This window comes from Sarcophilus harrisii, chromosome 1 (assembly GCF_902635505.1).
Source record: "Sarcophilus harrisii chromosome 1, mSarHar1.11, whole genome shotgun sequence".
NCBI classification, from domain to species: domain Eukaryota; kingdom Metazoa; phylum Chordata; class Mammalia; order Dasyuromorphia; family Dasyuridae; genus Sarcophilus; species Sarcophilus harrisii.
The window spans coordinates 92139272-92165420 of record NC_045426.1 but is presented as its reverse complement, the minus strand read 5'-3'; the positions used below and the strand labels follow the sequence as shown (position 1 = coordinate 92165420).

General features: G+C 40.1%; 1 protein-coding gene across 4 annotated transcripts in view; it reads right to left on the bottom strand.

Annotated features, from left to right (window-relative positions):
* Positions 1–21170: 21170 nt before the first annotated feature.
* FGD3 (FYVE, RhoGEF and PH domain containing 3) overlaps positions 21171–26149 on the bottom strand; it is a 189073-nt gene continuing 184094 nt past the window's right edge. For all 4 annotated transcript variants that reach the window (XM_031961088.1, XM_003762189.4, XM_031961096.1 and 1 more), the window contains 2 exons: positions 24021–24158; positions 21171–23079 (listed from right to left, as the gene is read on the bottom strand). In XM_031961088.1, the coding sequence (XP_031816948.1) occupies positions 22846–23079; positions 24021–24158 (372 nt within the window). In that variant the 3' untranslated portion in view covers positions 21171–22845. The remainder of the gene's footprint in view (positions 23080–24020; positions 24159–26149) is intronic.

Here is a 26149-nt window from a genome sequence, read left to right as displayed (position 1 = left end):
CTCTTACATCTTATGAATCTATGACTGACCCCCAAATTGTACAATGTACCTTTGTGAATTTGTATCTACAATATCATCCCCATTCCCCCAGAAAATAAAACTTTTACATGGATTTTAGGGGGAGAACATCAGACTTTGGGTCAGAATGCCTGAGGTAGAAGTCTTCATTTGCGATTCTTTCTCTGTGTCACCCTAGGGAAGCCACTTTAATCTTTCTGAGCCTCAGTTTCTTCACCTGTAAGATAAGAATAATTATGCTACCAACTGCCTAGTTCACAAGATTGATGAGGAAATCTTAGAGATTTTAAAGTACTATAGAAACAAGCCTATTGCTAATTAACGGTTCCCCCTTGGTATTCAATCACAGTATGAAGACCTCTCTAGAGTCTTCTTCCCCAGTCTGGCATTTGTCCCCGAGGTAAACTGTGCAAACCCAAGATCTTTTGGTCTAAGCAGCTAATAATGAAACAAATGCAATAATAATAAAAGCTGACATTTATATAATAGTAAATAGCACCATATAAAAACAGGACTTTAAAGTAGCAGAAATGTCCTGCTCCCATGTCTCATCATGATGTGGAGGGGATCTTGTGTTTTTGAAGGCACTGCTGGTGGAAGACAGTCAGTCAATCAATCAATAAGCAGTTATGAAGGACTTACAATGTACCAGGTATAATAGTAGATGCTGCAGATATACAAGGACCTTACATTTAACAAAGTAAATAATACACATATATAAATATATTAATAAATTAATGAATAAATATAGTGAATTTAATTTAATAAATAGTTAATAAACATATAAAATATGTGTATATGTATGTGTGTATATATGTATGTATAAAATATATACAAAGAAGATACAAAATAACCCATTCTCTTGCCCTGGGAGGACCAAGAAAGGCCTTATACAAACAATCATGTTTGAGTCAATTTTTGAAGGAAACCAAGGTTGCCAAAAGGTAGAACTGAGGAAGGAGCACCTTCTGGTATATAGCAGTCAGTTCAAGGACACATAGATGGGGATGGAGAGTGTTGGGTGTGAGAAACAGGAAGCAAGCCATTAGGGCCAGACCAGAAAGTTCATTGAAGGGAGTTCTCTGTGTGTAAGAAGATAAGAAATATGGGAAGGGGACAGATTTTTAAAAACATCTATATTTTTAGTTCAGAAATTGGCCAACACCTAACACTCTACACCAAGATATGGTCAAAATGGGTTCATGATTTAGACATAAAGAATGAAATTATAAGTAAAATGGAAGAACAAAGGATAGTCTATCTCTCAGATCTGTGGAGAAGGAAGGAATTTGTGGCCAAAGAAGAACTAGGGAACCTTATGAAATGCAAAGAGATAATTTTGATTAAGTTAAAATGTTTTTGTACAAAAGACAAGACAAGATTAGAGGGGAAGTAGAAAATTGGGGAAAAAATTTTATATCCAAGGGTTCTGATAAAGGACTCTAATATACACAGAGAACTGACTCAAATTTGTAAGAATATAAGCTATTCTCCAATTGATAAATGGTCAAAGGATATTAACAGACAATTTTCAGATGGAAAAGTTGAAACCATTTCTAGTCATATAAAAAATGCTTCTAGATCACTATTGATCAGAGAAATGCAAATTAAGATGACTCTGAGATACCATTACACACCTCTCAGATTAGCTAAAATGATAGGAAAAGATGATGAATCTTGGAGGGGATGTGAAAAAACTGGGACACTGATACATTGTTGGTGGATTGTGAAATGATCTAAGCATTCTAGAGAGCAATATGGAATTATGCTCAAAGGGCCATAAAACTGAGCACACCCTTTGATCCAGCAGTGTCTTTATGGGTCTGTATCCCAAAGAGATCATAAAAAAGGGAAAAAGACCCACATGTGCAAATATGTTTGTGGCAGCCCTTTTTGTAGTGGCAAGGAACTGGAAATTGAGTAGATGCCCATCAGTTGGAGAATGGCTGAATGAGTTATGGTATATGAATGTTATAGAATATTTTTGTTCTATAATAAATGATGAACAGGCTGATTTCAGAAAGACCTAAAGAGACTTAACATGAACTGATGCTAAGTGAAGTGAGAAGAGTCAAGAGATCATCATACACAGCAACAAGAAGATTATAAAATGATCAATTCTGATGGATATGGCTGAAGTGATTTAGGCTAGTTCCAATGGACTTGTGATAAAGAGAGCCATCTGCACCCAGAGAGCCTGTGGGAACTGAGGGTGGATCACAACATAGTATTTTCACCTTTTTTTGTTCTTGTATGTTTGCTTTTAGTTTTCTTTCTCATTTTTTCCTTTTTGATCTGATTTTTCTTGTGCAGCACGATAATTGTAGAAATATATATAGAAGAATTGCACATGATGAACATACATTGGATTACTTGCTGTCTGGGGCTGTGGAAGAGAGGGGAAAAAACCTGGAACACTAAGTTGTATAAGGGCAAATGTTGAAAACTATGCATGTATTTTGAAAATAAAAAGCTAAAAAATATTTTTAGTTCAATTTATCTTATTTAAAAAATATTGATTGTAGTTGAGCATACATAGCAACAAAATATACTCAACTTATATGATCCACAATTAAACAAAAACATATGGATATGTTATGACTCTAATGAGTACTGCTATAGCAGCTAATACTATCCTTGGGCCCATTTTTGTTTCAATGTTCAAACACTGCTAAATAATTTGTATGAGAAATGAAGGCTCCATTTTTAATAGAAAGAAATACTATGGCAGAAGACACCAAGAATTAAAAAAGCTCATACGAAGACATCATATTGGAAAGCCAAACCAAAAAACACCTTGTATAAAGCACCATACTTAGAATTATGATTTTGAGTCACAAAAGCCATTAGTAAGGGTATGGCATTTCATTTATTTTAACAAGAGTTCATTATTTGGATGATCCAAATTGTTAAAAGTCTCAAATTAGCAATTTACTTCACATTCTGAGATGATGTTATGTTGAGAATGTTGCATTTTTAATGCATTTTAAAAGATTTTAAATTTGATTCTAGAAGATAATAGATAATGAAAAGGCTTCAAATATGGGCTTCAAGTAGAAGTGAACTCACACATGCTTAACAACTAGCTCTCAAGGAAATAATAATAGTTATTATTATTATTATTATTATTATTATGTGAGCAAGATAAATTTTTTAAAGGTTAATCAACATTATTAACATTTGTCTATCACTTTCTTAAATCTATATAATCAACAGAACAATAAATCAAGCCAGATTAATAGCTTTTTACATTTTTGAAATGTATATGTTCAAACTGAAAATTTAGCTATCAGCTCCAATACACCTTGTAGGTAATATGTCTGTCATAAAATGACTCACCTAGCTATGCTCAGAGAGGCTTATCACTAGATTGGCTACAAATACAATAATTTATTATTATTTTTTTTTAAACAGAGCACTCCTTAAAGACTATGAATGGGTTTTAAACCTTTTTTTTTTTTTTTTTTTTTTTTTTAAATCACATAGCTCTAGCAGGAATTTTTTTCCCCCTTAGTGCCTATGTTAGAGTAGGGGAGAATTTCCCAATGGCAATTGTGCAGCTACTGTTTTGGGTTCCAAGTCAGGGTCAGATTATAACTATCCTAAGGGACTAACATTTAGCTTAGAAGGGAGATTTGAGGGTTTACAGGATTTTTTGGGGGGAACACTGGGATCAATTGATGAGTGAAGGGTAAGTGTGGTTGTATTGGAGATGAGCATTAGGCAGAACTAGCTCTTGTAGAGTCAGATGGGAAGGGATGGGATCTATCTTTCCACTTATTGTTAGATCGTGCCATGGTCCCCATTTGGGAATCTATTGTGCTAGTTCATAGAGAAACTGTGATTAAGGATCATTGAAGCATTGAACATATTTCATATATCTGTGCACACATGCATGTGTATACAAATGTCTACATATTTATACAAATATACAAATACATATATATATGCATATTAGAATTATATATATGTCTATATACATCATATATCACATACACTATGCTTGTAAGAATATACATGTATGGATAGATTATTATCAGTTATTTATATACATATACTATATGATTTGATCATCACAACAAATTAATGAGACATAGGCAGGTAGCCTACGCTAATATATCATAAACAGAACCAATCAGTCTGTCAATAAACCTTTATTGAGCACATTTATATGTGCGAGACACTATGCTAACCCAAGTCTTGGCCCTACTGGTCTCCCATTTATTCCTGATACATACTGCAGGGGAAGCCTTCATGGAAGAGCTGAGCACGAGCCAGGCTTTACAGGTTGGGTAGGGTTAGGAGGGGAGAAGTCATTCCATGGGAAACTGAGAATTCATTCATGCCATTTCAAATCATTTCAGTTCAATCCAACAAAAATTTGGTAAGCATCCATTATGTCCAAGCATCTACTATATTAGAGAAAGACAAAAACAAACAGTTCCTATCTTCAAAGAGCTTATTGCTATTAGGGAGAGGCATGGCACATAGATAGATAAGGAAATATAAGGTATTTTGAGTTTTGAGGCAGGAGGTCATTAGGAAAGGTTTGGCAGCTAGGTGGCTCAGGTGCATTGAGTGGTGGGCTTGGAAGTAGGAAGTCTTGAGTTCAAATGTGGTTTAGTTATGTGAACCTGGGCAAGTCACTCCCCCCATTTGCCTCAGTTTCCTCATCTGCAAATTGAGCTGGAGAAGGAAATGGGTCCTGTATCCTTGCCAAGAAAATCCCAAATGGGGTCACAAAGAGTCAGACATGATTGAAAAACAACTAAAATAAAGGAAAGGCTTCTTTAGGAGATGTTCCATCAGCTGAATCTTACAAATGTGGAATCTTACAAAAAGTTAGGATTCTGAGAAGTGATGATGAGAGGGAGGATTCCAGGCATAGAACTCCATGACATCTGGAGGCAGGAGATAGAATGTTGTGTTTGGAGAACATCTAGGTGTTTCCCTTAGTTGGAATGTAGAATATGTGAAGGGGAGTCATAGAAGAGCGGAAAAGGAGCCAGATTTTAGAAGGCCTTTGACATCAGGATGAGGAGTTTATATTTTATCCTAAAATCCAGAGCAAGTCCCTAAAGATTTCTGACAAATAGAACGGAATGAAAGCCTTGTGCATTGGAAAGATGCTTTTGGCAGCTATGTGAAGGATGGATTGGAGTTGGAAGAGAATGGAGACCTAGAGACCAATGAGGAGATCATAATAAGAGTACAAATGAAAAGTGATAAGGGCCTATAACTGATATGTGAGGCAAGAGGAAGGGATAGATTTGGAGACGACAGGGAAATAAAGCCAAAAACTTTGTAACTGTGTAAACATAGAAAATAAGGGAGAATTCAGAGGCAAACAGAACTGTAACCCTTTGTGCCTCTCAATAGGAATTAGGATGGGTGGGAAAGCTATGGGGCCTAGGAGGAAAGATCATCAGTTTTATTTTGAATATTTTGAACTTGGTGAATTTGTTTAAAGGGCATATGGATGGTGGAGTGTCCTCAGAGGCAGCCAGAAAGGCAGGACCAGAATTCAGGCAAGAGACTAATAGGATTGGATCCCTTGGTTTCTCTCCTGGAACTAGGCTAGTTTGGGGGATCGTTAGAGCCTAGAATTTGCTCAGATGCTCAGAAAGACAGAAAGGCAAAGTCAGAGATGCCAAAATACAAGCTGAGAGAGACTTTCCTCTGGGGAAACGGGTTTTCCAGATTCTGGTTTTTGCAGTGTTTCAGTAACTTGTTGAGAGACATAGATAAAGACACGAAGTATCAGTGTCTAGCAGCCGGTTCAAAGCCAAAACAATAGAAACAAGCTGATAAGCCCGTATCTGGGACTTCTCATTTCAGTGGGGGAGTGCCGGGTTAGTGGAGCCAAGAGGAAGCCTTGCTGATTCTGAGCCCCAGCATTGAGCCAGAGATGGAAGGCACAGCAGTTTTCCTTAAGGCAGAGAAATGCTTCCCCCAGGCAGGGAGTGTTGAGTGGATTGGGAGTCTGGAAGAAATCGGAGTGGGATCATATCCCCTTTCATAATCTTACTGAGGAAGGCCCCTTGTTTTAGGAGTCCCTGCTGTTCAGGGTTCATCATGTGTCAGAAACACAGATCCCGCAGCAGGTGTCCTCGATAAGCCGATAACTTCCTGCTGAAGTCATAGTGTGGGCACGTGACAGAGAACGGGCGAGGATCAAATATGTCAGCTTGAGCACTGGGGACCCAGATTCTGAACAGGTAGGCAGAGGAGTGTTGTAGAAACAATAACAAAAACCGGACTGCATTTCAGTCCCTGGTTCTGATATGCCCAAAGGGCTATAAAACTGAGTGTATCTTTTAATCTCATTACCAGTCTGAGGACCCACATGTACAAAAATGTTTGTGGCAGCCCTTTTTGTAATGGCAAGGGAACTGGAAATTCAGTGGGGAATGACTGAATAATTTATGGCACATGAATATAATGAAATGTTATTGTTCTATAAGAAATGAAAAATAGGCTGATTTCAGAAAAGATCTACATGAACTGATGCTAAGTGAAGGGAGCAGAACCAAGAGAACGTTGGACATAGTAACAACAAAATTATGTGATGACCAATCGTGACAGACTTGCCTCTTCTCAGCTTGGAAGAGAAGGTGTCATTTGCATCCAGAATGAGACTCAAAGTGGATAGAAGCATAGAATTTTCACCTTTTTTTGTTTGCTTTTTTTCTTGTTCTTATTTGTTTTGTTTTGTTTTTCTCTTTTGTTCCTTTCACAACATGGCAAATATGTTAAAAATGATTGTACATGCATAACCAACATCAGATTTTTTGCTGTTTTGGGGAGAGGGAAATAAAGGATGAAAGGAGAAAAAAATTTGGAACTCAAAATCTCTAAAAATAAATGTGGAAAACTATCTTTACATGTAATTTAAAAAATAAAATATTACTGAAATCTTAAAAATTTAAAAAATCAATTCCTAGTTCTATATTTACTATTTGTGTGATATTGGGCAAGCTATCAACTCTCCCTATGCTTCAGTTTCTCATTTATAAAATGAAAGGGTTTAACTATATGGTCTTTAATATCTCTTCCATCTTTAACATATTGAAAGTCTCTCTAATGACTAAATGGGAACTCCTGATGTTTTCCTCTCTATCCAACTTCACAAATCCAGTTAATTCATAACAGGACCCAGTCCAACTCCCTAATTTGACATAAGGAAAATTGACCAAAGGGTTGGTCATTTTTCTAGGATCACATAGTCAACAAAGGACAGAGCTGGGATCCAAATTCACAAATATGACTCCAATTACCTACGTACTCTTTTATCTCAGAATTCCTTTTAGGACCATCTTCCTAATAAATCATTTCTACCCCACTTCTTTACTGCTGTCTGCAATTAGCTAGCCTCATTTGGTGAGAAGTACAAGAAAAGTGAAAAATATGATATGATCCCTGCCCTTTTGGAAACTATACTCTAGTTGGTGGAACTAGAATTGAATGCATTAAAGAAGAAGAATTTATTAAACATTTATTTATTAATTTATTAAACCAAAGATGGTTCCAGGCTAAGCCTGGAGTCAGGAAGACTCATCAATCTGGTCTCAAACATTTTTTAGCAGTGTGACCATGGATAACTCACTTAATTTCACTTACCTCGGTTTCCTTGTCTGTAAAATTAATTAGAAAGGGAAATGAAAAGCTTCTCCAATATCTTTGCCAAAAAAATCTTCCAAAATGTGTCACAAAGATCATTGAAATGATTGAACAACAAAATGTATTGAATACTAAGCATTTAAGATAGAAATTCAAGAATGAGACAGTTCCTGTCTTTAAAAGAGTTACATTCTAATTGGTGCAGGAAAATGTAGGGAAACAAATAGAATGAAGAGAACATTGTACACAGCACAACAGCAAGATTATATGATATTCAGTTCTGACTGACTGATGTGACTCTTTTCAGCAGGGAGGTGATTCACACCAGTTCTGATGGTCTATAGCCAGAGAGAACTGTGGGGATGAGTGTGCATCACAGCATGGTATTTTTTTTTTATTATAGCTTTTTATTTACAAGATATATGCATGGGTAATTTTACAGCATTGACAATTGCAAAACCTTTTGTTCCAACTTTTCCCCTCCTTCCCCCCATCCCCTCCCCCAGATGGCAGGTTGACCAATACATGTTAAATATGTTAAAATATAAGTTAAATACAATATACGTATATATGTCCAGACAGTTATTTTACAGCATGGTATTTTCACTCTTTTTGTTATTTGCCGGCATTTTGTTTTCTTTCTCATTTTTTTCTTTTTGATCTGATTTTTGTTGTGCTGCATAATAAATATGGAAATATGTTTAGAAGAATTGCACACATTTAACCTGTATTGGATTACTTGCCATCTAAGGGAGAGGGTGGAGGGAAGGGAGGGAAAAAAATTTTGGAACACAAGGTTCTGCAATGAATGTTGAATTTTATCTATGTATATGTTTTGAAAATAAAAAAGCTTTAATTTAAAAAAAAAAGGAAAATATAGGGAAATGGCTGTCAAGGAGGAAAGGGTATTTTGGTTTGGGAAGTTATAGGAATGGTGAGTAGAGCCAAAGGGGAGTAGACTCATGTACCCTTTCGAATAACAACGGCAGTATTGATTTGGTGTAGGTTTCTGGAAAGCAGGTTGGGGGCAGAAGGGCATCACAGAAGAGAGTGCCCGGACAGGGTCTACCCTGGCAAGAAGATGACTGTGAAGGAAGCATGGGCAACTATAGTTTGCCCCACATATTCACAATTAAACACCTATGAAGCACATCCAAACAGAACAAAATTGGCTCCCAAGATGGCTGGATAGAAAAGAAGTCATCTCAAAGATCAGAGGAAAGAGGAAATCATTGTGGCTGCAGTAGTCCAGACATATACCAGGGGAGTTATGAAAATGGAGAGGGCTGACTATGGAAACGGGGAGAGCAGGGAGGTCTTCAGGGAGGAAGACGGGCATGAGCCCACTCATAATGATTTGTGAATAAGTTTTCAGAGACTGCTGAAGAAACCAATTTAGCTAAAGTGGGCAGTTTGCTGAGGGAAACAGTAGGAGAGAAATAAACTTTTTCTTCTAGGCAAAGTGGAGCCATTGGTGGTGTTTGAATGGGAGAATTAGGTGATCACTGATGCAGAAGAAGACTAATCTGGGAGGATGGAGAGGATTGACTGAAAGGGAAAAGCCTAAAAGTAGAGGGAATATTCAGGATGTTGTTATGGTCTTTTAGGTTAAGGTGACATGGGTTTGAATAAAGGTGGAGGAATGCAATAGAAAGGACAGATGAGAGAGACTGGGTAGGAAGTATGGATAGTACTTGGAAACTCAGTAATCTGATGATTTCCCGGAAACCCGATTCAAGTACTTGCTATGTGAAAGAATTGTGGACACAAAAAGAAAACTGATACCAATCTGTACTCTCAAGGAGCTCACATTCTAAAGGAGGAGACAACATATAGAAGAGATCTGGGCTATAAGTCAGATGGTAAAGTCCCATGGTCTTTAGGGTGCAGCTATAAAACAAATAGCAAAACATCATCTTTAACATTTCCACTAATAAAACCATGTGTTTCTGATGTTAAACCACTTGAAAGTGCCATGGACAGTGGGGGCAAGAACTTTTTTTTTTGTATTTTTGGCAGTTGTGGCTGCTGAGAAGGCAGGGGCTGCGGTCCTTGACCATTGGTGGCAGGTGGTCAATAGTGGGAGTTGGCGGTCCAAGTGGTAGCTTCTGTGACTTCCTATTGCCTTGAGAATAAGATACCAACTGCTTAGTCAGATTCTCTGCTTGATACGACTCCCACTTTCTTTGCTGCATGTTTTATATTTTCCACTGTAAACTGTTGGCCCTTTTCTGGATTTCACATTCCATCTCCACTGTGCATTTGTAAAAACTGACCCTGAATGTTCTCTTTTCATCCTTTCCTCTTAGAAGTGTTCCCTTGCTTCAGAACTCTGCCCAGGTGCTACTTCCGATGAGAAGCCTTCTAGTCCTTGTAGTAGTTAGTACTTTTTCCTTTTTTCAAGTTATTTGTATTTATCTGTGACCATGTTGGATAGCTCCTCCCCCCAAGCCTCTCCTTTCCCTCCCCCCTATAATAAAAGCCCTTTGAGAGTAGAGAGTGTTTTGTTTTTGCCTGTGTACTCCTATCACAGTGCCCGGCACAAAATAAATACTTAATAAACATTTGTTCAATTGAATGGAAATAGGTTTCCTGTACAAGCCATTCACATTTGTGCTTTGTCCTCACTGGGACACTCCAGAGGCTAAACCTCCTCAAGACTTGGCTGGAATCTCATCCTTGATCCTGGAGCAAAATGAGACACTTGTAGAACATTTGTCAGTTAACAAAAGGAAAATTACTTTGCTGTCTCAGGGGAAGGATATTCAGAGCAGGGAAAGGACGTTCAGCAAAGTTATATGGATTCAGTGCGCTGTGACTCTGTGTTGTGATGAACCGAACCAGACGTTTGAGGGACAAGCTAACGTATGTCCTAGTTTTTTGTATGTAGACCACCAGGAATGTATGGCAAGTCTTCTGAACCAATCAAGCCTCAATTTTATTTTTTTTCTTCAATACCTATTAAAGAAAACTAACCTAGTCTTCTAAAAAAGAAATGAATAAAGGAATAAAGTCCTACTACAACCTAGAGCTCTGAGAAATGAAAATGATTTTCCTTCTCGGTTCATCCCCAAGCCCAAGCAGGTTGAGGGTCCCATTCCTAGGTACATCGGGCTGTCATGGAAAGGATGTAAGTTGCAGGAAGGATGTCAGTCATAACAATCAAGGCTTTGTTTTCTTGACTTCTCCTCAGAACAAAATGTATTTCTTTCAACTCTTGTCATTTGCATTTTGTCCTGGATGGAAAGTAATCTCAGAAGGAAGACGCTAGTATCATGGGGGATCTGGAAAGGTAGGATTTGAGTTAAGTCCCAACATCAGAGGAAGAAAGTGGAAGAGGTAAGGAGAGAATTTTCCAGGCCTGGGGGATGGCAAGGTTAGGTAAAATAAAAGCTCCTTGAGGGGACTGCAGCATCATCAGAGCCTAGAATGGTGCTTTGCACACAGTAGATACCTGATAACTGTCGAATCAAATTCTCTCTTCCTTCTCTCTTCTTCCTATTTTTGTAGTGAAAATGATTTAACTCCAATGAGTTTCATTTTCCTCTTTTGTAATATGAGATTTGGGCTAGAAGTGGGCAATGATGCATTAGCTTTCAGACTAAATCAATAATGAGGATGATGAAGATGGTGATGGCTCATTTCTTTAAGGTTTTTGAAGTGGTTCCTTAATAGCAGTTCTGTGACTAGATGTTAGGAACACCCATTTCATAGAGGAAGAAACAGGTGCTCATGGATTGTGTCTTGGTGATTAAGCTAAGGGGCAGAGGAAGGATTGGAGCTGATGTGGGCGGTCAGATCTGTGCTTCAGGATTGCCACTTTGGCAGTATACCATCCTCCCTAACACATCCTACTCAGTCCAGAGACACGGCTCTCCTGGTTGCCCAACAAAAACAGGAACTCGATCTTTCAGCTCTAGGAGTTCTCTCTGGCCATCCCCTCTCCCTGGATAGGAAATGAAAAATCCCTGGAAATCTCTCTCTTGTTCTGACTACTGACCTCCCCAGCTTCCATTAAATTCCAACTAAAATCCCACCTCTTACAGGAAGCCTTCTCCAGCCCCTTTGGATTGCAGTGCTTTCCCTGTTATTTCTTGTTTGTCCTGTATATAACCTGTTTGTATATATATTTTTCTCATGTTGTCTCCCCTATTAGATTGTAAGCTCCTGGAGGACAGGTACTGCGTTTTGTTTGTATTTGTATCCCTAGTACAGTACAGTACCTGGAACATAAGAGGTGCCTTTTATTGATTCATTGAGTGTGGATTAAAAAAAGACTGAATCAGAGACCCAAGTTAACAAGCATTTATTAAATGCTCACTTTGTGCCAGGTACTGTGCGAAATGCTGAGGGATATAAATACAAGCAAAGGAAAGACAATTCGCGCCTTCATGAGGTTTACATTTTAATAAAGGAGGGCCACATCTAAAAGGGAGTTGAAAAAGGGAGAGACAAGGTAGCTTCTCAGGGACTTGAGGGCACTCTGGTGGCCTGGGTCCTTCCCCCAAACATATGTTCCAAGAGATGCTCCCCGACGAGCAGAGATGGTGTAGGGCAAGGCCATGTGGACCGAAGGGACTTCCAAAATGAGAAGACACGGTGGTGAGATCCAGAGTCAGCAGCAGAGTCATCCCGATGGGGGCTTATTGGGTTCTGAACTAAAGTGGGGGCTGCGTGCATGCAAAGGAGACAACTGTAGAGATTCTGTACAATACATGGGATATGAAGTGATGGAGAATGGGGAATAAACCTGACTTTTTTAGGGATGGACTTGCCCTATGCAATAGAACTCCTGGATTCTGGACTAGATTGCTGACCCTGGGATCCACCCCACCTCGCACTCCCTCCCATCTCACCTCATGCCCCCCCCCCTTTCAGGCTTATTCTGAGTATTCTTCAGGAGTTCCCTCTCTCCCCCCAAGCTTCACCTGTGGCTCCTTGCCCCTAAGAGGTCCCTGCTTTTCACACAGCCCTACCTAAGCCCAGCTCTGGGCCCTGAACCTCTGAGGGGCTCCTGAGCTTCATGTTCCCCAAGGTCCAATGTGGGGCCCTTGCCCCCTAAAGACTTTACACAGACCTACAACTGTTCCAGGTTGCAAGTGAAGCACTGTACGGGAAATGAGCACAGCATGGAATAGGTTAACCACAGCTTTATCTAGAGTCTCAGCATCTGGCAGGCTTTTGCAGCCACAGTTTCTGGGAAATGATGATAAGATGCAAATAAGGAGGCAGCCTCTTGCCTCACCCAGAGAGCAGAAGCAGGAGGCCTCTCTCAGGGGCAATGCGCCGAGAGCTCCATCCGTCCGCCACCCACCAAGTTTCCTTGGCTATGAGGGACACGCCCCGGAGCAGGTGGAATAGGTAGAAGGAGGGAAGCAGGGAAAGGCCCCTGCAAAACCTGCCAGGGGAGCTGCTTCCTTTTGCCTTTTCTTATATAGAGCATGACTAGCCACTGTGAACTGCCCCACGACACACAAATTGCTTGGGCAGTAGAGATCACTGGTCCATGCGCTCACTTTTACATTCATAAAGTAACTGAGGTCCAAAGAGATAAAGTCTAGGCTTACAACTAGTAAAGTGGGGATTTAAACTCGGGCCTGCTGGTGCTTCACATGCAGGGCTCTAGGACTCCTCTCGGTCCCTCCTTTTGGTCCTGTCTAACTCCGTGCCCCCATTTGGGGTTTCCTGGGCAAAAGCACTGGAATGGTTTGCCATTTCCTTGTCCAGATCATCTTTACAGATAAGGAAACCGAGGGTTCCGTGGCTTACCCAAGGTCACACAACTTACAAGCATTGAGACCAATTAGAAGGCAGGAAGATGAGGCTTTTCACTCTGTCACCTCGCTGCACCTCTAGAGTCTTACCGTGGCCCTATAAACAGTCCAAGCTGCCTTGTCTCTATTGAGTCTCTATTATGGGTATTGTAACATCGCTGCTACATGCTGGGAACGAAAAATAAACAGCTCTGCTCTCAAGAAGCTGAAGGGGACATTTACCAATCCTCTGCACTGCTTGAACCTTCTCTGAAATTCCCATTTATCCCACCCCCATCTTGTGTGTACACAATGTTTTTACATGCTGTTTCCTTTAGATGGTTAGCTCCTTGAGGGCAAGAACCATGTTTGTTTGTTTACTTTCTCCGTATTCCTAGTGTACGGTACCCAGCATGGAGTAAACATTTAATCAGTGCTTATGGACTATGGTTATTTGAGAAAGCAGCTAGATGGCCTAGTGGATAAAACACCAGATCCAGACTCAGGAAGACCTGAGTCTAAATCTTGCCTCTGACACTCACTAGCTGTGTGACCCTGGGCAAGTCATATAACCTATTTGCCTCAGTTTCTTCATCTGTAGAATGGGAGTGAAAATAGTACTTACCTTCCAGGAGTTATAAGGCTCAAATGAGATAAAAATTATAAAGTACTTAATGTCTGGCATGTTATAAAACATTATAAAAATGTTAGCTATTATGATGATGACTTAAAGTCAGAGTTTTTAAGAGCGGGAGGTGAAAAAAAAGGACATTGCATGAAGGCCATCCTATGGAAAGTCTCTAAGGAAAGCAATGGAATCGGTGCTTAGAAAAGAAAGCTGGGGCTAAATTGAAGAGTTTGCATTGTTATCCCATAGAGTAGAAAAATTCTTAGGTGAGAGGGGAAGGAAATAAGTATTTATGTAGCACCGACTATGCATCAGGTACTTTACAAATATTATCCCATTTGATCTTCACAATAATCCTTTAAGTTAAGTGCTGTTATCACCATTTTCCAGGTGAGGAAACTGAGGCAGGCAGAGGTGAAAAGACAACTAGGAAATAGCTGACTTCCCGATTCCAGGCCTAGCATTCAAACTCCTGGGCCTCCTGCTTCTAGAATCATTTGAAGCATTTCTCCTGATGCCATTCAGCCTCCTTTCCTCATTACCCCCACCGCCCAAAGCCAAGGAGAGGAGAGAAGGATGCTGAGAATCCCAGCCCTAGGCCTGACCTTGCCACTCGCTATATCCTCAGGCAAGACACAGCCCTCTGAATCCCAGGGTCCTCCTGCCTACACTCATATAGCCATAGTATGTCAGAGCTGGGGGGGAAAGTCTAAGAATATAGAATACATGGCTCCCACAGAGCTTTTTCAAAACAGGGAGGCGTTCAGAACAAATGAAAGCAGAATCCTAGAATTTGGGTTTGGATTGTTTAGACTCGGGTGGTTTAGCCCAGAAGATGTAAGAATTACAAGTCTTGGAGAGTGTCTGATCCTAGTGTAGAGAAAACTAGGGACTTCCGCCAAATCACATAGGGAAGAGCTGCGACCAGAACCCAGGACTCTTAACTCCCCAGCTGGACTTTGTCTGCCGTTAGTGACAGTTAGTGAACATCTGCTCGTTCATTTATTTCTTGTTGGAGCCAGAAATCTGTTCCCGTTTTAAAGGCAGAAAACCACAGATGGCCTCACATACAAGTGCATGCAATGGTTTGCAATGACTCCCTCTAGTGGTTTTCCACAGACTTAGCAACCTTCAGGTGAATCCCTAAGTCAGGTCTCCAACCATGATTTGGGGTCAATCTTCCAGCCAAGACTGGCCTTCAGTTTTAAACCCAACGTCAATACAGAGACCTCAGTAAAACTTAAAGCCACAAGGGTTTACAATCTCAATTTCACCACCCCCATGTTATCTGTTTTCTGCTCCCTCCCCCCATTACAAGTCCATGAGTCTCCATCCATTCAAGCTTATTTTCCTCACAGAACATTGTGAAGTGGCTAGATTCTGTGACATTTAGAATTTTGTGGTTCAATAACCATAGAATCTTAGCCTCATGGGTAACCATAAGGGATTGGTAGAATAGGAAATAGTAGGTGAAGTAGAGATTTAAATTCTGGCCTTGCCACTTGCCTTTGGGGCTGGACTTGGACAAGTCACCCACCTTTGGTGATGAACTAATTCATCCTGAAGTTTTAGTGTTCAATAAAAGTTTAATGTGTCATCCTTCCAAAGACTGTATTTTAATGTTGCTTTAAGACCTTCAAGAACTGTTGGAAGACAAATGGGATGTTTCAATAGCAACTCAGAAAATGCTAAGTGCCTCCCTTGTTCTCGATTCTAGAGGTACAGCAAACCTGATAAAAAGGAGATGGTCCCAGCCTTTGAAGCATTTATCTAATATTATCGGAGAAGTGGGAAGAGGAAGGACTGACATTTCAATTCAATTTAAATGAACAAATATTAAGTTACTTGCTCGGTGACTTGCAAGGTATATCCCACCATACCTGTCTGTGACTGTCTATTCCAGATAAAGCTAAGATCTGTCCTATTCATCCACAAAGCCTTCAGAAATGGTTCTTGGGCCACTACGCCAGCCACTGGTATTTCCTAAGGGATCTATGCTCAACTAATGTCAACTAGTAAGTTGATGCATGGTGGCTTCTGTTCCAAATCTGCGAATCAAAAGGAGCTGCCTTCAACACATCAGTTTGTTTGAACCAAATGCTCACACATCAGAGCTCAGGCCCATGACAAAAACTATGTGTTGGAATCTTTACTAAAGTATTAAGACATTTCTTTACAAAGTGTGAAGACATTGGAGTTGATTTGATCTGATTTTGGGCCAGAACTTGAAACAAGGTATTAGGTGGAACTGATTGAACAATGCTTGTGTTCAGACCTTTAGAGAGCTCAAGTATCTAGGTACTCAATTGAATTCACATGAGAGTTCAGGGCTAGTATGAGAGCTGAATTCACACCTCCCTTAGGACCAGAGAGCACTCTGGGAGATAACCCATAATCCCTGCCTCAAGGAGGAGGAGTTAACCTTTGGGAGATCACATAAATGAAGGAAGCTCTTGGAGCAAATGGGGAGGAATTTCTCCGGAACATCAACAGGGCTCTGAGACAGAACACTCTGGAAGAAAAGACTACTCGCCACAGACTGGAGATTGAGAAGCCACAAGTCGGAGCTGACTGGAGACTGAAGAAAGCAGAGGCAAGAGCCAAGGACAAAGCTGCAAGATCTCTTGGAGCCAGGAAAACCACCAACAACTATGGGTTAAGAAAAATTCTTGGTGGTGTAGAGATGATCCTATATGTTCTGTTAATAATAACTTGTACTTAGAGTGTAAAGTATACACTACTCATATAAAATGTTTTTATCCACAAGAGATGTTTAAATAGGGGGATTTATAGCAAGACATCTTTGGAATCTTGCCCACTTGTCTCCAAAAGAACCTGACTCTTGCCTAGAGGTGAGGGGGAGACATGAAGAAACTAAGTTTTCTATAGTATTGCTAGACTTAGGAGTGTGATTTTTAGGTTCAAAACCCACTAGTTTTAATGCAGACAAGATTAGAAGGGAAGCAATAAACTGGGAAAACATTTTTACAGTCAAAGGTTCTTATAAAGGCCTCATTTCCAAAATATATAGAGAATTGACTCTAATTTATAAGAAATCAAGCCATTCTCCAATTGATAAATGGTCAAAGGATATGAACAGACAATTCTCAGATGATGAAATTGAAACTATTTCTAGCCATATGAAAAGATGCTCCAAGTCATTATTAATCAGAGAAATACAAATTAAGGCAACTCTGAGATACCACTACACACATGTCAGATTGGCTAGAATGACAGGGAAAGATAATGTGGAATGTTGGAGGGGATGTGGGAAAACAGGGACACTGATACATTGTTGGTGGAATTGTGAATACATCCAGCCATTCTGGAGAGCAATTTGGAACTATGCCCAAAAAGTTATCAATCTGTGTATGCCCTTTGACCCAGCAGCATTACTACTGGGCTTATGTCCCTAAAGAAGGGAAAAAGACCTGTATGTGCAAGAATGTTCATGGCAACCCTCTTTGTAGTGGCCAGAAGCTGGAAACTGAATGGATGCCCATCAATTGGAGAATGGCTGAATAAACTGTGGTATATGAATATTATGGATATTATTATTTGGTAAGAAACGACCAACAGGATGATTTCAGAAAGGCCTGGAGAGACTTACACGAACTGATGCTGAGTGAAATGAGCAGGACCAGGAGATCATTATTTACTTCAACAACAATACTATATGATGACCAGTTCTGATGGACCTGGCCATCCTCAGCAATGAGATCAACCAAATCAGTTCCAATGGAGCAGTAATGAACTGAACCAGCTATGCCCAGAGAAAGAACTCTGGGAGATGACTAAAAACCATTACATTGAATTCCCAATCCCTATATTTTTTCCCACCTGCATTTTTGATTTCTTTCATAGGCTAATTGTACAATATTTCAGAGTCTGATTCTTTTTGTACAGCAAAATAACGGTTTGGTCATGTATACTTATTGTGTATCTAATCTATATTTTAATATATTTAACATCTACTGGTCATCCTGCCATCTGGGGGAGGGGGTGGGGGGATGAAGGGGGAAAATTGGAACAAGAGGTTTGGCAATTGTCAATGCTGTAAAGTTACCCATACATATAACCTGTAAATAAAAGGCTATTAAAAAAAAAACACACACTAGTTTCTCTGATAGCTATCCCTTAATGGGAATAAGCTTATACTACATGGTTAAGTCCCTTTCCTACCAAATACTAGTTATACAGGAAACCATCACAAATTGTAGATAGCAATTTATCCAAAGTTATGAGAAAAATTCAAATAAGTTATACAGATTAGAATGTATCAGGAAGTAAATTAACCTTTTATAAGGCAGTAGAATGGGATCTCACCTCAACCAAGGCCCCAAATTCACCTAAAGGGAAGTTCCCAAGTCTGCTGCTCCTTTCTTCCCCCCACAGTTCTTGATTGGTCTTCAAGAGTCTGGAACCACAATCTGAAAGTAGCAGGCAGCAAGGGCCACTTTGATTGGGAGGCAGATGATATAGTCTGACTGTGAGGTCCTTAGAGCAAAGCTGCGAGGTCAAGTAGCACAAGCTTTGTGATCTTCCTTTTACAGAGGATGAAACTAAGGTTCTAACTGGTATCTGACAGCATAATTGAATAATCTTCCTGATTTCAGGCCTGGTATTTTTTCCCACCCTGCCAGATAACTGAGGGCGATTACATTATCCATATTTTATTGGGAGGAAAACAAGCGCCATCATAAGAGTTATGACTCAGACCCTGCAGAAAGCTGAAGCATCATCCATCTTGGTCCTGGGTCTCCTTCCACACCAGGACCCTCATGCTTCTCCTTGAAGAAAGGAAGGACATTGTCAAACTGAAGCCCTCCAGGAAAGTAACCAGGATGACAGGGAGATAAAACAAGATCTTCAGTTGGAGGATCTGGAGATGTCAAAGAGTTATTAGAAGGAAAAGGGGATTAGATTTATTCTGAACTAGGAGGCAGAACTACGAATAAAAATAAGCAAAAGTTTCAGAAAAAAGTATTTTGGCCAAATATAAAGAAAAATTTCCCAATGAGAGCTGTTCCAAAAGCTGCCACTGAGAGTATTGCTGCAGCAGCTGGATGACCCATTGTCAGAGATCACTAAGAGGTGAAGGGTTAGACTAAACTAACTCTGAAGTCATACCTTGAATATCCTAGGGAAACCCCACGAGGACTTCCTTGTCCGATTGTCTCCTCATATTCTGGATCTTCCTTGGGAATCATGGAAGAGTCTGCTTTGCCTTTTGCTTCATTCCTTTTATGAGATGATCTTTGCTGAGAGAAGTCAGTTAGTCAAACGGTGGATTCACTCTTAGGATTGCCTCTTGTAAAAGGGCATTTGGCCTGCTGAAAATGATGACTTCCTCAAAAGGAACCAGGAAACCTGCTTATTTTTAATTCCAGTTTGGCCTTCAGAAGATGGTACCAAATAATTGGAGGACTCTACAAAATCGCTTTTGATTTTCTTGATAAACTAGTCTCTGGTTGGACTACAGAACCCTGAGGAGTGAGCAGAAAGAAATGAATGAGGGAAAAAAGTGAGGGAAAGGAAAGGGAGGAAATAGGAAGAATGAAGGACAAAAAAAGAGAAGATGAAGGAAAAGGGGAGGGAAGAAGGAAAAGGGGGAAATAGAGCTGGGGAAGGAGAGAAGGGAAATGGGAGGAAAAGGGGAAAGAGGCGGACCTGTATCCAGCTAGCTTCAGTCCTATATACAAAGCATCCTGGATCTCTTACTTACCCTCTGAGAAGTTAGAAGCAAAGAATTATGGGGAAGGGACTCCAGCATAGGATGTCCCTTACAATGGGCTTTGTTTTGGGAGAAGTAAGTCCATTTATGGCTCCTCATTCTATTGATTTTTATTTTCCTCCATTTAATAAAGTTTTCCTCTATAGTAATATGTATTACATGCCTTCACGTAAGGGCTAGCAGGTGTAGGTGTTAAAAAAAAAATTCCTCAAATGTATGTGGACCTTTTATATCATGAGTGACACAAAGGTTACACTACAATTCAGAGTGAGCAGAGCCCTGAATGGAGCAACAAATGGGAGGTAAGTCATCACTGCATTCAATTATGGGAAATAGCTGAGCACTCCTAGGACTGGCAATTCCACAGATGGGGAACATGAAACGGGTAATTTGCTACTTCTAGGAACAGAGAGGGGAGAGGGGAGGGAGAGTCCTCTAAGCACCTCTGAAGCACTATGGCCTGTTATGGGCCAGAATTATGTACTTGAAACAAGGATTCTTACAAAGTGTTAAGTCAGTGGAATCGATAAGACAATGGTTATCTAATTTAGCCTGGTGCTTAATAGTTCTCTAGCTCAGTACATGTACTTAGTATTTAATATAGTTCCACAAGATTCACACCTATGATAATGTAATTAGAATAGAGCATATAAACTAGGACAAACTCAGCCAGGGTGGGACGCAGAGACAGATTCATTTACTTCATCTCACATCACCGTGGTGGCTGGCCTCCTGCACTTCCCCCACTGAGACCAAGGCCGGTCTGAAAGACTCTCCAGAAAGCTGGCCCAGACCTCAGGCTAGGAAACTAGATTGTGAAGGAGATAATAAAGAATTTGGACTTTAAGAGAAGATCTAATTTAGTTTCAATTGATCAAGGACAGACAGAAGCAGCTACACCCAAAGAAAGAACACTAGGAAATGAATATAAACTGCTTGCATTTTTGTTCTTCTTCCCGGGTTATTTATACCTTCTAAATCCAATTCTCTCTGAGCAACAAGAGAACTGTTCGGTTCTGCACACATATATTGTATCTAAGATCTACTATAACCTATTTAACATGTATAGGACTGCTTGCCATCTAGGGGAGGGGGTGGAGGGAGGGAGGGGAAAAATCGGAACAGAATGAGTGCAAGGGATAATGTTGTAAAAAATTACCCTGGCATGGGTTCTATCAATAAAAAATTATTAAAAAAAAAAAAAAAGAATTTGGACTTTGAACACCTGGCTATTCTCATGGTGATTACTGAAATGAAGGCTGCTCCAAGACCTCCAGAAAACCAACCAAGAACTTTACAGTGGCCAAGATAGCTCACTTTATCTCTTAAGGGAAATGTGCCTATGAGAGGGATGGACACTGATGGAAAAACCAATCTTTGGGTAGAGAAGAAAAAGAACACCAAACAAATTCCATTATCATAGCCCTTCCCATCACGCTTCCTTTATTTCTAAAGTTGTTTTTGGTTACAGAGAAGAGGCTGCTTAATTCATTTAGGTCATTCCTGGCTGGGATTGAGAATAAAACACTATTTTCCCAAACTGTTTTAAGGGGCTTTTGAAAGGCAAGACAAGAGAAGAATGAAAAGGGGTTGGATGGATGCAGGGGGAAGGAAAGCTAGTAAGCTTTAGAAAATACTCTTCCCACTCCTTAAAATCCTCCCTCCCATGTCTCAGCACCCAGACTTTGGGTACCTACCCAAAGTCCCCATTCTGAGCTACTAGACAGAATAGCAGTGGTCTCCACATCTGGCTGCAGGGCATTTATTTAAATAGACAAATATGAAAACAAATTTCCCTTTAGGGAACAAAACAAATGCCAGTTAACAAGAAGGGTAAATGACAAATTCATACAAACATTTTGTCACTACACACTGAATCCTGTTATTAATCTCAATATTTTAAATTTCTGGCGGTAGGTATGAAACATTATTTACAAATTATAAATAAATCTTGTACTACTGGAAAATTAATCAAATAGGTGAGTAGGTCACCTTCCTATGAATACAGAAGATCAGCAATGCCCTACATAGAACTCTAAAAGTTTCCCCTTACCTACAGTGTTTGCTAGGGGACTTGAGGCAGATGGTGGTGGGGAGCAGGTCCCCCAGTGAGGGCCCCAAAAGCTGCAGCAATAATCTGAGGTCATTCCCCACAGCAATTTCTCTTTCAAAGGGTCATCTCCACACAGGAAGGACAAACAGCTTAATGGATAAGGATACTTCACAAAGACTGTTTTATCAGGAAACAGACTGACCAAGACAGAGGGAAGCTGTGGCCTGGTCCAAACCCTGGCATGGCTTAGCACTTACATATTAGTTAGTGACTGACTAACACATTCACCTTGCACCAAAGTCGCAGGTTGAACACTGCCGGAGGTTTAGCCCAAGTGGACAAGGGTTTGAGTCAATTCAGGGCAAACCATACAACAAATGAATCATTTTCTTGTTGCCCTCTATCCAAGGTCAGCATCACCAAACACCACCTTAACTAAGACTATCTGTTTACAAAACAACATACCACGTAGTCCTGCTTGCCAAGTGCACGCCCACTCTGCAGACCCCCACAGGGCAGTGTCTGACAGACTCAGGATGGGAGGTGTGTGGGATCACTACCCTGCTTCCTTCCCTAAGGGTGTGAATCTCCAGTCCTGAGGCAATGGGAGTCTATGTGCCAGGTGGGTGAGAGGGGATAAATATTTAGAAACACCAAAAGGTTTGGAACAGTTGGGAAGGAACAGAGAGATACAAATGTAAAACAAACCCAGGCTGGTACCAGTGACCCAGATCTCTTCTATTACTACCTTGTCTACTGCCCGGCTCAGCCTGCTGTGCTCAAGGTTGGGCACCCACATGCACTCTTTTTCCAAAGCACATGTATGAAAACACAGACACTCATGGGCATGCTCACTGGCCTGGAAGTCTGGGTCTGACTCAGGAGAGTCATTGGCTGTTTTGCCCCTCTGGAGTGGTCGCTTTTTATAAGGAGAAAGGATCCACTGGAGAGATTCCTCTGCAGATCTGCCCAACTACCCCTGTCCAAGTGCCAGGACCAAACGCCTTTGGTGGCTGTCCCTAGGATGGGTTCTGGCTTTTCAGGGCCCTTGAGCATTCCCAACACTAGCACTGGGATCATCCGTTTCTCCTCTGGCAGCTCTGGTGAGAACTTCCATCCACTTCCGCTGCAGTTCCTCATCGTCAAAACTGAGAAAGAGAGTCTGGTGGGACTGTGAGAGCTTCAGTGTATATTTTGCTTCTAGCTTCTCGCCAGGTCCAGGCAAAGTCACTTCATAGCCAGGAAGGGGGATTGTCCGGGGGGCCCGTCCATCCTAGATATAAATAAGAATGCAAGTTTAGAAAAGGTTCATGTGTTTGATTTCTACTTATTCTTGAGAATCATCTTCTCCCTCCTTTGGCCCCAAGTATTATGTATTTGAATTGTGTTCAAATTACAACTGTGTACCTATATCCCCTCACATCTCTTCTGCTTCTGACTCTAAGTTCTTCCTCAAACTGGAACGCTCTACCATCTGTCTCTTTAGTCCAATGACAAAGAACCAGATATTCGTCTCATCTAAGAAACCTTCCAAGACCAAACCCTAACTCACTTGTCTTTTTTTTTTTTTTTTTTTTTTCCATTCTCTGAGGTTAGAGGCACTCAGGATGTAACATCATCCTTGTTTACAATCTGCCACAGAGGACAGCGTGGGGCCTTATCTTAACTTAGGAGTACAACAGGTGTTGAATAAGTGTTCAACGTGATGAAATGTGAGCTGAAATCATCATAATAGTTTACATTTATTTTGTATTTTTAAGTTATAAAATGTTTTATTACAGACATTATTTCACTTGGGCTTCATAGCAGGCCCAGGATGTAGGCAGGGTACATAGTGTTATCCCCATTTTATAAATGAAAAAACAGTTTTAGAGAGGGGAGATGACTTGTACAAGGTAATATGGCTAGTAAGTTACATTTGATTCTAAGCTTGGGGCTCCTCCTTCTACACTATGGCCAAAAAAGAACAGAGACAACTTGAACACAATTTGAACTTATTGTAACTGAGTTCAGCCATCTTTTTCTGCTTCCTTTTCTTCAAACATTGTTTACATTCAATTGACAATCTCCTAAGCCCATGGCACTCAGGGAAAAAGTGTGAACTCACAGAGGCTTTGAGTTAAATTTAGCACAGCCCAGGTCATGTCTCTATAGTGGAAAAGGAAGGCAAATCCTTGGACCCATTTTTCTAAGCAACCTCTATCCCATCCTTACCTGGCCTCCTTGTAGGTACAGCACCAAGGGTTCTGTTTTTGGAATGGTTGCCCATAGCTTGCAGCAAATCTTGCCTTTATCCATGAGCTGGAGGTGACTACAGAAAAGGCTGTTTTCAGGTGCAGTAATATTTTGCTTCTGGGGGGGGGGGAGAAAGACAAATATAGGCTCATTGAATGCTCTTATTTCCAAATGGGTACCTATCTCCATGTGGTGCCTTTAAGAACAATTCTGTAGACAGACACTGCCCAAATATATCACAGAACTGACTACAGAAATGCAATCACCCTGCTGTGTAAACTGCATGAGGCTGTGGTAGGGCAAGGGATAGGAGCATTGGAACTTAGTAGAAAAGAGACCTTTCAAATTTATTTATGTTCTGGAAATAGTGAGAGTCTAGAAAGTCTGTTAGACCTAATATTATCATGTGATGGTTAACTTTCAAATTGAGAAAGTTAAAATTCAACAGAGGTGATAAGTCCTATGAGTATATAAATGATAAGGAAATAGCCAGTATTCTATATAAACTTTTGGGGAAAACAACTCAAAATATTCCCATTTTTTAATCCAACAAGCATGTACTAAGTCAGTGTCTATCATATGCAAGAAAGGTCACATGTTTCATTCTTTTTAAAAATTTAAAACTTTCCTTCATTTATGTGGAATCACATTTTTAAACATTTGTTTTTAAATTTTTTTGAATTCAAAATTCTTTCTCCCTCCTTTACCTTCCCTCTCTTCATACTGAGAAGGCAAGCAATTTGATATAGTTAAGATGACATCAAATTGTGCAGTTATGCAAAACATATTTCCATGTTAGTCATGTAGTGAAGGAAAACACAAAATTAAAAAACAAAACCAAGAAAAATAAAGTAAAGAAAAAAGTAGGTTTTGATCTGCATTCAAGCACCATCAATTCTTTTTTCTGGAAATAAATAGCATTTTCCAACATATATCCTTCAGAATTATCTTGGATCATTGTAGTGATAGAACAGCTAAGTTAACAATAATTGATTAGCATACAATATTGTTGTTACTGTATAAGATGTTTTCCAGTTCTCCTCACTTCATATTACATCAGTTCATGTAAGTTTTAAGGAAGGCCTCAGGTTAAGGAGATTCAATCAATAAACATTTATTAAGGGCTTCCTATGTATAAGGTAAGGAAGAGACCACATAGGAATTAAAAACAACATATTTACTGACTTCAAGATGTCTTTGATCTAGGAGAGGGAAGAGACATATAACTATAATAAATAGGATAGGCTATGATAAATGCATAGGAAAGTTCAAACAGAAAAGCAAAAGAAAAACAAGGAAGGAAGAATCCTTTTTGAATTGGATAAGCATCTGGGAAAACCTCTCAGAGGAGAAGGCAACTGAACTGAACCTTGAAGGAAGAGGATTTCGATAGGAGATATATGTATGTTGAGGTGGGAGTGGAATATAATGGAAAGACATTTATTAAGTGCAAACATTATACAGGACACTAGGAGTACAAAAGTAAAACATGAGACAACCCCTTGTCCTTAAGGAGCTTGTGCTCTAATTGAAGAGTTATAGAACTTGTTGGGGAATGGAAGGAAGCTGGGCAAGGAAGTCTTTGTGCTGGACAGGAGTGTGTCACAGGAATGGTGATTCATAGCATCATAAGATTTACAGCTGAAAGGACCTCATATAAGGCCAAACCAAGAGCTTGAGAAGAGAAGGGGTTAGAAACAACTCACATAGCAACACTGGACACAGTTCTAACAAGGAGCCCACATTCTTTTCTGGGCAAACATCTCTTTAATGATAAACTTTAGTTGCTCTTTGGATCAGCTCACCCCAGACCATTTGCCACAGCCAATTCATATCCACTATGCCTCTTCCAAATGCCTTTTGGTTGACCTGAAATTTTCAATTTGGGGGTACCATAGCATTGCACAATTTGTAGCCATATATAGTCATAAGAAAAAGAAAAAAAAACCTAAGTGTTTAAATATGGGATTATGTTTCACAGAGAAGTCTGGGGTCATTAAAAAGCATTGCACAATTTCCCAAAGGCAGTCGATTCTGTCTATTTTTTTCCTTCTGCTCAATTTTAGGCTTGGCTCCTTACCCATCTGCAGCAGCTGCCCGAAATATGT